Genomic DNA, 14,569 nt, shown 5'->3' on the forward strand with positions numbered 1-14,569 from the left:
ACATGAAAATGTAAACAGTCAAATTTGTCCCCTCCATTCACCCACAATAATACTATGCTAATACAATAATCTATGAAATGGCTAAATGAAAATAGCATCTGGAAAGCAGACCAAAAGCAAACAGTGTGAATAAGTTAGATTTGCTCACTCTGAGATGAGTATTTTCATTGAGGCTCAATGCATGGTCGGCTCTAATTTATTCATGGCAAGATCCTGGCTTGCTTTGAATCTCATGCTGGGTTCAATATATTTAGCTATATTACCAAACGAAGAGTAACATTTCCAGTGCTGTTGAATAGGAGGTTAAATTGTTGCAGGTAAAAATCCTGCAAAATCTGGAAATATTCTTAAATAATAGAGCAGTGGCAGACAGCCACCAAACCCGCCCACCGCCCTCACCACCCCGCCACCCAGCCCCCATCCCCCCCCCCACCCCCAGCTTCATAGCTGCAACTGTGGAGGAAGTCAGCAAAATAAAGTTGCCTGGTTCAGCACTCCAGGGCATGTCCCCACTTAGGGGAATGGTGCAGAATGTGTGGGAGGCACAAAAAGGGTGAATAATGGTGTAGAATACCCAGAGGACAAATGAAAAAGGTTTGCCAAAAATAAATCGTCAATGCAAGTTGACCCAGCATTTCTCTATAGCAATTAGATGGGGAAAGTATGCACTCTACATAGTGTTTTCTATCAACCTCTTACACCTCGACTGTGGCCGTATGCAAACCACTCAGACAACCTCAGAACTCTCTCATAGCTTCACATACATGCCTGACTACAGCAGGGCAAACTTTCTAGTTACAACTTAAAAATGGAACTATTTCGCACTTACAATTGTGCCTGGAAAGAAATCGCCAAGAAAATCTAGGTGATGATGTATCGTACATTACTCAGACACATTGTTAGAAGAGTCGACATTGGCCTGGAATTTGCGGTCCCGATGACGCGAACTGGCAGTGTTTGTCATTGTTCCTCCACTGGCTGAGCTGTGCCGCCCCCCCCACAGAGCCGTCAATCAGTGAAATCTATCAAATCATGGCAACTGATGAAAACTTTGGCTCTTCGCTGTTAAACACCCCATTAAAAGTTAGACCCTTTTGGATTTGGTGTAACTGGAGTTGTAACATCATTGTGACTGCTAAACAGAGGTTATGGTCCTGAAAAACTAATTTAAATTTTGTGCAGTGTCAAATGTATCCATTTTAATAAAAATTAATATTTTTCAGAAACTTTAATTTGTTCATTATTAGTTCATGTTTGTTCATCTTCATTTCATTATTGCGTTTCCCCCATGTGAGTGCCCCAATCTTTGTTTTTCTCTCTAACATTTTTAAAAATTTAGAATCAAAGGAGCTTACCAACTTCATTGTTCACTGTCTATGAGAATTCTGCATTTTGATTGTCTTACATAGCTTGTTGACGTCACGTTCTTCATTGGAAATCACCATTAACTTCCGTTGATTTTAATTATGCGTCGGAAACCCCAACATTTTTTGACAAAAGGATCGGGAGAAGCTTACTTCTTGACACAGTGATAGGGCGAAGCTTACTTCGGGGGCAGTGGCGAATGCTTTTCCTTTGCCGCTGACTGCAAATTCCGGACCATTAAAATGATGCTCAAATTGCTTGTTCAGGTGGAAGTAAAAGATCCTGTAGTTCTTTTTTGAAGAAAAACAGAGAGTTCTCCTGGTGTCCTAGTAAATCAGATTAACTGGTCATTCATCTCATTACTGTTTGTGGGACTTGGCTGTGTACAAATTGACTACCCTGTTTGCCTACAAAACAATTGTAGCTAAAATTCAAAAGTAATTTATTGGTTGTGAGGCACTTTAGGATGCCTTCAGGATGTATATAATTTCAAGTCTTTCTTTCTTTTACTAACCTCTGCCCTTTAAATTGTCACAGGCGATTCCCAAGCAGCACTGGATATCCATTTTACATGGGTAACATTTGGAATATACATACTGTATATCTCAACACTGGGAAATAGCATGCAGGTGTTCCTACCCCCAAATTAATATTTAAGTGAAGCACTTGCCAGTCTCCTGGTCACTGATCCCCGCTCCTTGGAAACAATGCTGCTGTGTATAAAGTATAGATTCCAATGGACAGAACTCCCAGTCATTTTCCACTACTGGCCACCTGATTTATATCACAACAATATACAACCAATAGCAGAAAATATAGCAGGTTAAATAGTTACAGCAGCTTAGTCTCACCATTTATACCTGTGCTCTTCAGTTCATATTTTCTCGAGCTACCCTACATGAGGGAACTTCTCAAGGAGGTCAGGGTGTCATACTCTTACAAAAACCTTAAACTCTGGCAGACGCCTGCGTCTGCGCACATTCAGAGGCTGAACTCCAGGATATAGTCAATGTATTCACTGAGGCATATGAAAGCATGGGCCTTACACTTAACAAGTGTAAGACAAAGGTCCTCCACCAGCCTGTCACCGCCGCACAGCACTGCCCTACAATCATCATGATTCATGGCGCGGCCCTCGACAACGTCCACCATTTCCCATATCTCGGGAGCCTCTTATCAACAAAGGCAGATATTGATGCGGAGATTCAACATCGCCTCCAGTGTGCCAGCGCAGTCTTCGGCCGTCTGAGGAAAAGAGTTTGAAGACCAGGCCCTCAAATCTACCACCAAGCTCATGGTCTATAGGGCTGTAGTAATACCCGCCCTCCTGTATGGATCTGAGGCATGGACGATGTATAGAAGGCACCTCAAGTCGCTGGAGATATATCACCAACGATGCCTCCACAAGATCCTGCAAATCCCCTAGGAGGACAGGCGCACCAACATCAGTGTCCTCATCCAGGCTAACATCCCCAGTATTGAAGCACTGACCACACTCGATCAACTTCGCTGGGCAAGCCACATAGTTCGCATGCCATATACGAGACTCCCTAAGCAAATGCTTTATGTGGAGCTCCTTCGTGGTAAATGAGCCAAAGGAGGACAGCGAAAACGTTATAAGGACACCCTCAAAAGCCTCCCTGATAAAGAGCGTGAAGAGGCCAAGCGCAGGCAGCGGAAGGAGCGCGCAGCAAACCAGCTCCACCGATCCCTTCCCTCGACGAATGTCTGTCCCACCTGTGACAGGGTCTGTGGCTCTCATTTCGGACTGTTCAGCCATCAAAGAACTCACTTTGGGAGTGGAAGCAAGTCTTCCTCGATTCCGAGGGACTGCCTATGATGATTGCTTTGACTTTTTCGATGAGCATAAAGACAATCACTATTTCTGGACCAAGTCTATCAGAAGGACCCCAATGTAATTTGGACCGGGGTCTGAGTGGGGAAGCTTCTATGACTTTCTCACTAGGCAGAAACAGATCTGTAGCTGATTTGAGGAAGTCGAAAAACTTTCCTTAGTGGTGCCAGGATGAGCAGAAGTACGCCTCCAGGCTCCACAAGGAAAGTCATGGCCATCCTCCCCCAGACATGCATACTATAAAAGTTAAGTGGAATAACAGTCAATGGTCAGTGATCTCCTGGACTGGTTTCGAACACCTGAGGTGGTCAGAGAGGAACTTTCCAGATTTTTGTTTTCCTTATTGGCCCTGGGTTTTTTTTCTGTTGCTTTACATCTCCAAGAAATTACATGGCTGCAGAAGGGGTGGGTGCAGGGCAGAGGGATAGGAAGTGTCTAGTCATGATGTTCCAGGCTGGAATGTGGGGTAGGGTTGATGGACCAGCTGGTCTTTGCCTGCCCCTCATTTTCATGTTCAACTCTTTCCCTTTACCTCCCCTGTGGACCCTCCCAAAACCTCCTCCCCACCACTTTCCTGGAAGCAGGTGGAAGGGTTGCCCAATCTTCACCTGCTGGTAGCCGCTCTGCACCCTCTTCACTCCTGTTCAGGGTGTGAAGTGGACCAGTGGCATTTAAATGAGACCTAGGAATTAAAATGAGGCCTGCCCGAAACACACTCGCAGTTAAAATCACCCGTTTTGTCTCAAGTTAAGAAAATACTTTTTTTTTAAAAAAGAAAATCATGGTCAGCGTTTTCAATCTGATAAGGAACCAAATTATTCCCTACTGAATTCAAAAACTAACCAGAGACCAGGCTTTGTGATCCTTCTAGAAAGTCTAAAACATCTGTGGACCACATCAGTGCTGCAAATTCAAGGTTTTTACACATTGCAGATATGGTTTCAGTGACTGCTTGCTTCGTAAATATAATGTGCTCATTACTTGATTAATTCTTCATTAAACAGGTCTAACTATACAAGACATGTCTTTAATCTTTAAAATGATTTTCAAATTATTAATGTTGTTGCCAATTACAAGTGTTATTGCCTAATTAAGCAATTAGCATTTCACTTGTAAAACAAATGTCTTTCGGTTAACCAGATTTTGACCCCATTCAAACACCATGGAATCTATAGCTCCAACCAAATGTTTTATATTAAAAAGATTATTGGTGCAGGTGTTCAGCATATGTAGAAGAGCATAGGAAGTTACATAAATATGTACAAAATTCTACAACACAAAGGCATTGTTGAGCTTCTGCTAACCTAATAAAGAAACAGATGCCTCATGCTCAAACACTTAAAAATCGCACTTCCTTCCGTTACTAAACCTCTTGTTAGAAACCGTTATGAATATATCCTGTAATTCAAATACCAGTAAATAAATATATTTCTTACAATATGTTAATAGTATAGTATTGAAAAACGAAATATGTTCAAGTAATTATAAACTGAAATAAAGCTTTAATTCTTGACAAAAAGTTCAATAATTGAGTTCTACACAAATAGAAAATGGCTCAACACAAAAGTGCTGGACAACAACTTACTGATATATTGTACTTTGGGCTGGTTTAACATTGTACAATACTTCATGCACTAACACTTTATTGGAAACAATGAAAGGTTGATAATCCAGGGCACTATGGCATCTCAGGTGTTCCACCAAGAAACAGGGCACTAGCTCCTATAGCTTTTTTTTTTAAAGTCCTTTTTCTCACCAAATTTCCACTACAAATCCCCCAACCCCACCCTACCCCACCCCACCCCTGTCAGTCACTCCCACCCCACCCCACAGTGCGTGTCAGCAGGTATCACAGCAAAACCTGTTTCCATCCTTACATAACATCCATACATGCGCACTTCCAGGATGGGTCACTGGATAGCACAATTGTAACCACTATCTTGCCAAGATCAGCTGACTAAGGGCAGACTGTGACCTTTGTAATCTATATGGGGTAAATTTTAACCCTCAAAAAGAGGTGGGTTGGAGTCGGGTGAGTGCACCCCATGACTGGAAACCAAACCTGTCAATCAGGCTGACTTCCAGGGAGGGATCCAGTTTTTTAAAAAGTCACATGGTTGTTAAAACTTCATAGCATGCAGGGAAAACTGGACTTCCAGGTTCCCATCCAAACCTCCGCCCACCCCTGCTCGTTTACCAAACCCGCCCTTGTCAATATCGGAGCCTATGGCTCACCTACTTACTGAAAAAAAACTCACTAAACTTTGAGAGGGAATGTTTATCTTTTTCTAACACAATATACAAGCAAGTACTGCCACGGGGTAAAATTATTTTTATGTCCTTACCTTGAGGTATTTCACCACCTTCTGAATCTGCCAGTATTCAGATGGTAAATCACTGTTGGATTCCTGCTGTCTGTCCATATCTTGCTGTTCTTCCTCACTCTCTGAGGAACTGTCGCTCAATTCTTCTGATCCAATAGAACCTCTGCCATTAAAAAATACAAATAATAAACCAGTTAAAAAATGATACTAACACAAAAGCAAAATACTGTGGATGCTGGAATCTGGAATAAAAACAGAAAATGCTAGAAATCTCAGCGGGTCAGGCAGCATCTGTGGAGAGAAAGCAGAGTTAATGTTTCGGGCCGACGACCGATTGTCAGAACTGGAGTGTGTTCGGAAAGAACAGAGTCTTAACAAGCACTGCAAAGGGGAACATAGAAACATAAGAAATAGGAACAGGAGTAGGCCATACGGCCCCTCGAGCCTACTCCGCCATTTAATAAGATCATGGCTGATCTGATCATGGACTCAGCTCCACTTCCCTGCCCGCTCCCCATAACCCTTTATTCCCTTCACGCTCAAAAATCTGTCTATCTCTGCCTTATATATATTCAATGACCCAGCCTCCACAGCTCTCGGGGGCAGAGAATTCCATAGATTTCCAGAAGAAATTCCTCCTCATCTCAGTTTTAAATGGGTGGCCCCTTATTCTGAGACTATGTCCCCTAGTTTTAATCTCCCCTATGAGTGGAAATATCCTCTCTGCAGGTGAGGGGAAGAAAGAACAAAAGGTGATAGTTAATTGGACAGCTAGTAAAAACTGGTTCCCTGAACAGGCCAGTGGTGAGTCAGCTAGGAACAGTATAAAAAGAGGGGGCTTGGTGCAGTTTTGCTCGGAGTGCAGCGGCAGGTCAGACAGCAAAGGTAAGCGTTTGGTAAGTGGGAGAGTTTGGGCAAGTGGGAGCAGGAGGTGTTGCTTTGTCTTGTTTTCCCCACCAGTGCTGACTCCCCGACCTGGGAGGAAAAGAAAATGAAGTATGATGTCACAGCAAGAGGGTAAGTAATTGGCTGGTTGATTGGTGAGTAGCTTTTCTTTTTTCTTTATCTTGTCAGTAAGAGCCCTTTGGCATTGTTGCCAAATTAGGTTTCTTTAAGGGTTAAGTCATGGCAGGAGAGCCCAGACCAGTGTCATGCTCCTCCTGTGCCATGTGGGAAATCAGGGACGCTTCCAGTGTCCCTGACAACTCTGTGCGCAGGAGGTGTATCCAGCTGCAGCTCCTGTTAGACCGCATGACGGCACTGGAGCCACAGATGGATTCACTCTGGAGCATGCGCGATGCTGAGGATGTCGTGGATAACACGTTCAGTGAGTTGGTCACACCGCAGGTAAAGGTTACGAAGGCAGATAGGGGATGGGTGACCATCAGGCAGAGCAGGAGTAGGAAGGTAGTGCAGGAGTCTCCTGCGCGGTCACCTCCTTCCAAAACAGATATACCCTTTGGAAATTGTTGGGAGAAATGGCTTACCAGGAGAAGGCAGCAGCAGCCAAGTTCATGGCACCATGGGTGGCTCTGCTGCATAGGAGGGCAGGAAAAAGAGTGGAAGAGCTATAGTGATAGGGGATTCGATTGTAAGGGGGATAGATAGGCGTTTCTGCGATCACAACCGAGACTCCAGGATGGTATGTTGCCTCCCTGGTGCAAGGGTCAAGGATGTCTCGGAGCGGCTGCAGGGCATTCTGAAGAGGTAGGGTGAACAGCCAGTTGTCGTAGTGCATATAGGTACCAACGATATAGGTAAAAAGCGGGATGAGGTCCTATAAGCTGAATTTAGGGAGATAGGAGAAAAATTAAAAAGTAGGACCTCAAAAGGTAGTAATCTCAGGATTGCTACCAGTGCCACGTGCTAGGCAGAATAGGAATCGCAGGATAGCTCAGGTGAATACCTGGCTTGAGGAATGGTGCAAGAGGGAAGGATTCAAATTTCTGGGACATTGGAGCCGGTTCTGGGGGAGGTGGGACCAGTACAAACCGGACGGTCTGCACCTGGGCAGGACCAGAACCAATGTCCTAGGGGGAGTGTTTGCTAGTGTTGCTGGGGAGGGGTTAAACTAAAATGGCAGGGGGACAGAGGGAAATAAAATGGGGGCAGAAGCAAAAGATAGAAAGGAGAATAGTAAAAGTGGAGGGCAGAAAAACCCAAGGCAAAAAGCAAAAAGGGCCACATTACAGCAAAATTCTAAAGGGACAAAAAGTGTTAAAAAGACAAGACTGAAGGCTCTGTGCCTCAATGCAAGGAGCATTCGTATAAGGTGGATGAATTAACTGCGCAAGCAGCTATTAACGATTATGATATAATTGGGATTACGGAGACATGGCTCCAGGGTGACCAAGGCTGGGAACTCAACATCCAAGGGTATTCAACATTCAGGAAGGAAAGACAGAAAGGAAAAGGAGGTGGGGTAGCGTTGCTGTTTAAAGAGGAAATTAACGCAATAGTAAGAAAGGACATTAGCTTGGATGATGTGGAATCTGTATGGGAAGAGCTGCAGAATACCAAAGGGCAGAAAATGCCAGTGGGAGTTGTGTACAGACCACCAAACAGTAGTAGTGAGGTTGGGGACAGCATCAAACAAGAAATTAGGGATGCGTGCAATAAAGGTACAGCAGTTATCATGGGCAACTTTAATCTACATATAGATTAGGTTAACCAAGTTGGTAGCAATACGGTGAGGAGGATTTCCTGCAGTGTATTAGGGATGGCTTTCTAGACCAATATGTCGAGGAACCAACTAGAGAGCTGGCCATCCTAGACTGGGTGTTGTGTAATGAGAGAGGACTAATTAGCAATTTTGTTGTGAGAGGCCCCCTGGGAAAGAGTGACCATAATATGGTAGAATTCTTTATTAAGATGGAGAGTGACAGTGTTAATTCAGAGACCAGGGTCCTGAACTTAAGGAAAGGTAACTTCGATGGTATAAGACATGAATTGACTAGGATGATTCTTAAAGGGTTGACAGTGGATAGGCAATGGCAAACGTTTATAGATTACATGAATGAACTTCAACAATTATACATCCCTGTCTGGAGTAAAACTAAAAAGGGGAAGGTGGCTCAACTGTGGCGAACAAGGGAAATTAGGGATAGTGTTAAATCCAAGGAAGAGGCATATAAATTGACGAGAAAAAACAGCAAACTTGAGGACTGGGAGAAATTTAGAATTCAGCAGAGGAGGACAAAGGGTCTAATTAGGAGGGGGAAAATAAAGTATGAGAGGAAGCTTGCCGGGAACATAAAAACTGACTGCAAAAGCTTCTATAGATATATGAAGAGAAAAAGATTAGTGAAGACCAACGTAGACCTTTGCAGACAGAATCAGGTGAATTTATAATGGGGAGACAAAGAAATGGCAGACCAATTGAACAAATACTTTGGAAGACACAAATAACCTTCCGGAAATACTAGGGGTTCGAGATCTAGCGAAAAGAAGGAACTGAAGGAAATCCTTATGAGTCAGGAAATTGTGTTAGGGAAATTGATGGGATTGAAGGCAGATAAATCCCCAGGGCCTGATAGGCTGCATCCCAGAGTACTTAAGGAAGTGGCCCTAGAAATAGTGGATGCATTGGTGATCATTTTCCAACATTCTACTGATTCTGGATCAGTTCTTATGGACTAGAAGGTAGCTAATGTAACACCACTTTTTAAAAAAGGAGGGAGAGAAAACGGGGAATTATAGACCGGTTAGCCTGACATCAGTGGTGGGGAAAATGTTGCAATCAATTATTAAAGATGAAATAGCAGCGCATTTGGAAAGCGGTGACAGGATCGGTCCAAGTCAGCATGGATTTATGAAAGGGAAATCATGCTTGACAAATCTAGAATTTTTTGAGGATGTAACTAGTAGAGTGGACAAGGCAGAACCAGTGTATGTGGTGTATTTGGACTTTCAAAAGGCTTTTGACAAGGTCCCACACAAGAGATTAGTGTGCAAAATTAAGGCACATGGTATTGGGGGTAATGTATTGACATGGATAGAGAACTGGTTGGCAGACCGGAAGCAGGGAGTTGGAATAAACGGGTCCTTTCCAGAATGGCTGGCAGTGACCAATGGGGTGCCGCAGAGTTCAGTGCTGGGACCCCAGCTATTTACAATATACATCAATGATTTAGATGAAGGAATTGAGTGTAATATCTCCAAGTTTGGAGATGACACTAAGCTGGGTGGCAGTGTGAGCTGTCAGGAGGATGCTAAGAGACTGCAGAGTGACTTGGTCAGGTTAGATGAGTGGGCAAATGCATGGCAGATGCAGTATAATGTGGAAAAATGTGAGATTATCCATTTTGGTGGCAAAAACAGGAAGACAGAATATTATCTGAATGGTGGCAGGTTAGGAAAAGGGGAGGTGCAACGAGACCTCGGTGTCATGGTACATCAGCCATTGAAGTTTGGAATGCAGGTACGACAGGTGGTGAAGAAGGCAAATGGCATGGTGGCCTTCATAGCTACAGGATTTGAATATAGGAGCAGGGAGGTCTTACAGTTGTACAGAGCCTTGGTGAGGCCATACCTGGAATATTGTGTTCAGTTTTGGTCCTCTAATCTGAGGAAGGACGTTCTTGCTATTGAGGGAGTACAGCGAAGGTTCACCAGATTAATTCCTGGGATGGCAGGACTGACATATGAGGAGAGACTGGATCAACAGGGCTTGTATCCAATGGAGTTTAGAAGAATGAGAGGGGATCTCATAGAAACATATAAAATTCTGACGGGATTGGACAGGTTAGAGACAGGAAGAATTTTCCCGTTGCTGGGGAGTTCCAGAACCAGGGGTCACAGTCTTAGAATAAGGGGTAAGCCATTTAGGACCGAGAACAGGATAAACTTCTTCACTCAGAGAGTGGTTAACCTGTGGAATTCTCTACCGCAGAAAGTTGTTGAGGCCAATTCGTTAGAGGTCGAGAGGCGGAGCGGCAGCGTCCCAGGCCTACAAAAGGCCAGCGTGAGTCGGAGAGGCCCAGCGGGAGGTCGCGAGGCAGCGTCCCAAGCCTACAAAAGGCCAACATGAGTCGGAGAGGCCCAGCGGGAGGTCGAGAGGCGGAGCGGCAGTGTCCCAGGCCTACAAAAGACAGCATGAGTCGGAGAGGCCAGCTTGTGCAGCTACAGCGGGGAGAGAAGGCAAAAAAGAAGTAGAAAGAAATTGAAAGGTGATGTCACAGCCAAGGGGGTAAGTGATTGGCTGGTGATTGGTGAGTAATTTTTCTTTTTCTTTTCTTTATCAGTAAGTAACCTTTAGCTTTGTTGTTGCCAATTTAAGTTTATCGAGGGGTTAAGTCATGGCAGGACAGCTCGGACATGTGTTATGCTCCTCCTGTACTATGTGGGAAGTCAGGGACGCCTCTGGTGTCCCTGACGACTACATGTGCGGGAAGTGTATCCGCATCCAGCTCCTGAAAGACCACATTGCGGCACTGGAGCTGCGGGTGGATGAACTCTGGAGCATCCACAATGCTGAGAATCACGTGAATAGCACATTTAGCGAGTTGGTCTCACCGCAGGTAAAGGGTACACAGCCAGATAGGGAATGGAAGATCAACAGGAAGAGCAGTGCAAGGAAGGTAGTGCAGGGGTCCCTTGCTGTCATCCTCCTGCAAAACAGATACACCGCTTTGGGTACTGTTGAGGGGGATGACTCATCAGGGGTGAGCAGCAGCAGCCAAGTCCATGGCACCATGGCTGGATCTGCTGCACAGGAGGGCAGGAAAAAGAGTGGGAGAGCTATAGTGATAGGGGATTCAATTGTAAGGGGAATAGATAGACATTTCTGCGGCCGCAACCGAGACTCCAGGATGATATGTTGCCTCCCTGGTGCAAGGGTCAAGGATGTCTCGGAGCGGGTGCAGGACATTCTAAAAAGGGAGGGTGAACAGCCAGTTGTTGTGGTACGTATAGGTACCAACGATATAGGTAAAAAACGGGATGAGGTCCTACGAGACGAATTTAGGGAGCTAGGCGTTAAATTAAAAAGTAGGACCTCAAAAGTAGTAATCTCAGGATTGCTACCAGTGCCACGTGCTAGTCAGAGTAGGAATTGCAGGATAGCTCTGATGAATACGTGGCTTGAACAGTGGTGCAGAAGGGACAGATTCAAATTCTTGGGACATTGGAACCGGTTCTGGGGGAGATGGGACCAGGACAAATCGGACGGTCTGCACCTGGGCAGGACCGGAACCAATGTCCTAGGGGGAGTGTTTGCTCGTGCTGTTTGGGAGGAGTTAAAATAATATGGCAGGGGGATGGGAACCTATGCAGGGAGACCGAGGGGAATAAAATGGAGACAGAAGCAAAACATAGAAAGGAGAAAAGTAAAAGTGGAGGGCAGAGAAACCCAAGGCAAAAAACAAAAAGGGCCAATTTACAGCAGAATTCTAAAGGGTCCAAGTGTGTTAAAAAGACAAGCCCTAAGGCTCTGTGCCTCAATGCGAGGAGTATTCGGAATAAGGTGGATGAATTAACTGCGCAGATAGCAGTTAACAGATACGATGTGATTGGCATCACAGAGACATGGCTCCAGGGTGACCAAGGCTGGGAACTCAACATCCAAGGGTAGTCAGCAATTAGGAAGGATAGACAGAAAGGAAAAGGAGGCGGGGTGGCGTTGCTGGGTTAAAGAGGAAATTAATGCAATTGTAAAGAAGGACATTAGCTTGGATGATGTGGAACCTGTTTGGGTGGAGCGACGGAATACCAAAGGGCAGAAAAGGCTAGTGAGAGTTGTGTACAGGCCACCAAATAGTAGTAGTGAGGTTGGGGACAGCATCAGACAAGAAATAAGGGATGTGTGCAATAAAGGTATAGCAGTAATCATGGGCGACTTTAATCTACATATTGATTGGGCTAACCTAACTGGTAGAAATGCGGTGGAGGAGGATTTCCTGGAGTGTATTAGGGATGGTTTTCTTGACCAATATGTTGAGGAACCAACCAGAAAGCTGTCCATCCTAGACTGGGTGATGTGTAATGAGTAGGGACTAATTTGCAATCTTGTTGTGCGAGGCACCTTGGGGAAGAGTGACCATAATATGGTAGAATTCTTTATTAAGATGGAGAGTGACAAAGTTAATTCAGAAACTAAGGTCCTGAACTTAAGGAAAGGTAACTTTGATGGTATGAAGCGCAAATTGGCTCAATTAGACTGGCAAATGATACTTAATGGGTTGACGGTGGATAGACAATGGCAAACCTTTAAAGTCCCAGGAATTTAAAGGATGAACTTCAACAATTGTACATCCCTGTCTGGAGTAAAAATAAAACGGGGAAGGTGGCTCAACCGTGGCTAACAAGGGAAATTAAGGATAGTGTTAAATCCAAGGAAGAGGCATACAAATTAGCCAGAAAAAGCAGCAAACCGGAGGACTGGGAGAAATTTAGAATACAGCAGAGGAGGACAAAGGGTTTAATTAAGAGGGGGAAAATAGAGTACGAGAGGAAGCTTGCCAGGAACATAAAAACTGACTGCAAAAGCTTTTATAGATATGTGAAGAGAAAAATATTAGTAAAGACAAACGTAGGTCCCTTGCAGTCGGATTCGGGTGAATTTATAATAAGGAACAAAGAAATGGCAGACCAACTGAACAAGTACTTTGGTTCCGTCTTCACAAAGGAAGACACAAATAACCTTCTGGATGTACTAGGGGACCGAAGGTCTAGTGAGAAGGAGGAACTGAAGGATATCCTTATTAGGCAGGAAATTGTGTTAGGGAAATTGATGGTGTTGAAGGCCGATAAATCCCCAGGGCCTGATAGTCTACATCCCAGATTACTTAAGGAAGTGGCCCTAGAAATAGTGGATGCATTGGTGATCATTTTCCAACAGTCTATCAACTCTGGACCAGTTCCTATGGACTGGAGGGTTGCTAATGTAACACCACTTTTTAAAAAAGGTGGAAGGGCGAAAACGGGTAATTATAGACTGGTTAGCCTGACATCAGTAGTGGGGAAAATGTTGGAATCAATCATTAACGATGAAATAGCAGAGCATTTGGAAAGCAGTGATAGGATTGGTCCAAGTCAGCATGGATTTATGAAGGGGAAATCATGCTTGACAAACCTTCTGGAATTTTGAGCGGATGTAACTAGTAGTGGTGTATTTGGACTTTCAAAAAGCTTTTGACAAGGTCCCACACAAGAGACTGGTGTACAAAATCAAAGCACATGGTATTGGGGATAATGTACTGACGTGGATAGAGAACTGGTTGGCAGACAGGAAGCAGAGAGTCGGGATTAATGGGTCCTTTTCAGGATGGCAGACAGTGACTAGTGGAGTGCCGCAGGGCTCAGTGCTGGGACCCCAGCTCTTCACAATATATATTCATGATTTAGATGATGGGATTGAGTGTAATATCTCCAAGTTTGCAGATGACACTAAACTGGGTGGCGGTGTGAGCTGTGAGGAGGACGCTAAGAGGCTGCAGGATGATTTGGACAGGTTAGGTGAGTGGGCAAATACATGGCAGATGTAGTATAATGTGGCTAAATGTGAGGGTATCCACTTTGAGGGCAAAAACACAAAGGCAGAATATTATCGGATTGGCAGCAGATTAGGAAAAGGGGAGGTGCAGCGAGACCTGGGTGTCATGGTTCATCAGTCATTGAAAGTTGGCATGCAGGTACAGCAGGCAGTGAAGAAGGCAAATGGTATGTTGGCCTTCATAGCAAGGAGAATTGAGCATAGGAGCAGAGAAGTCTTACTGCAATTGTAGGGGGCCTTGGTGAGGCCCCACCTGGAATATTGTGTTCAGTTTTGGTCTCCTAATCTGAGGAAGGACGTTCTTGCTATTGAGGGAGTGCAGCGAAGGTTCACCAGACTGATTCCAGGGATGGCTGGACTAACATATGAGGAGAGACTGGATCAACTGGGCCTTTATACACTGGAGTTTAGAAGGATGAGAGGGGATCTCATAGAAACATATAAGATTCTGACGGGACTGGACAGGTTAGATGTGGGAAGAATGTTTCCGATGTTGGGAAAGTCCAGAACCAGGCGACACAGTCTTAGGATAAG

General features: G+C 44.6%; 1 protein-coding gene across 5 annotated transcripts in view; it reads right to left on the reverse strand.

Annotated features, from left to right (window-relative positions):
• Window positions 1-14,569, reverse strand: part of odad2 (outer dynein arm docking complex subunit 2) — a 671,461-nt gene that overhangs the window by 415,350 nt on the left and 241,542 nt on the right. For all 5 annotated transcript variants that reach the window (XM_070881478.1, XM_070881480.1, XM_070881476.1 and 2 more), the window contains exon 10: window positions 5,566-5,707. In XM_070881478.1, the coding sequence (XP_070737579.1) occupies window positions 5,566-5,707 (142 nt within the window). The remainder of the gene's footprint in view (window positions 1-5,565; window positions 5,708-14,569) is intronic.

This window comes from Pristiophorus japonicus, chromosome 5 (genome assembly GCF_044704955.1).
Source record: "Pristiophorus japonicus isolate sPriJap1 chromosome 5, sPriJap1.hap1, whole genome shotgun sequence".
NCBI classification, from domain to species: domain Eukaryota; kingdom Metazoa; phylum Chordata; class Chondrichthyes; family Pristiophoridae; genus Pristiophorus; species Pristiophorus japonicus.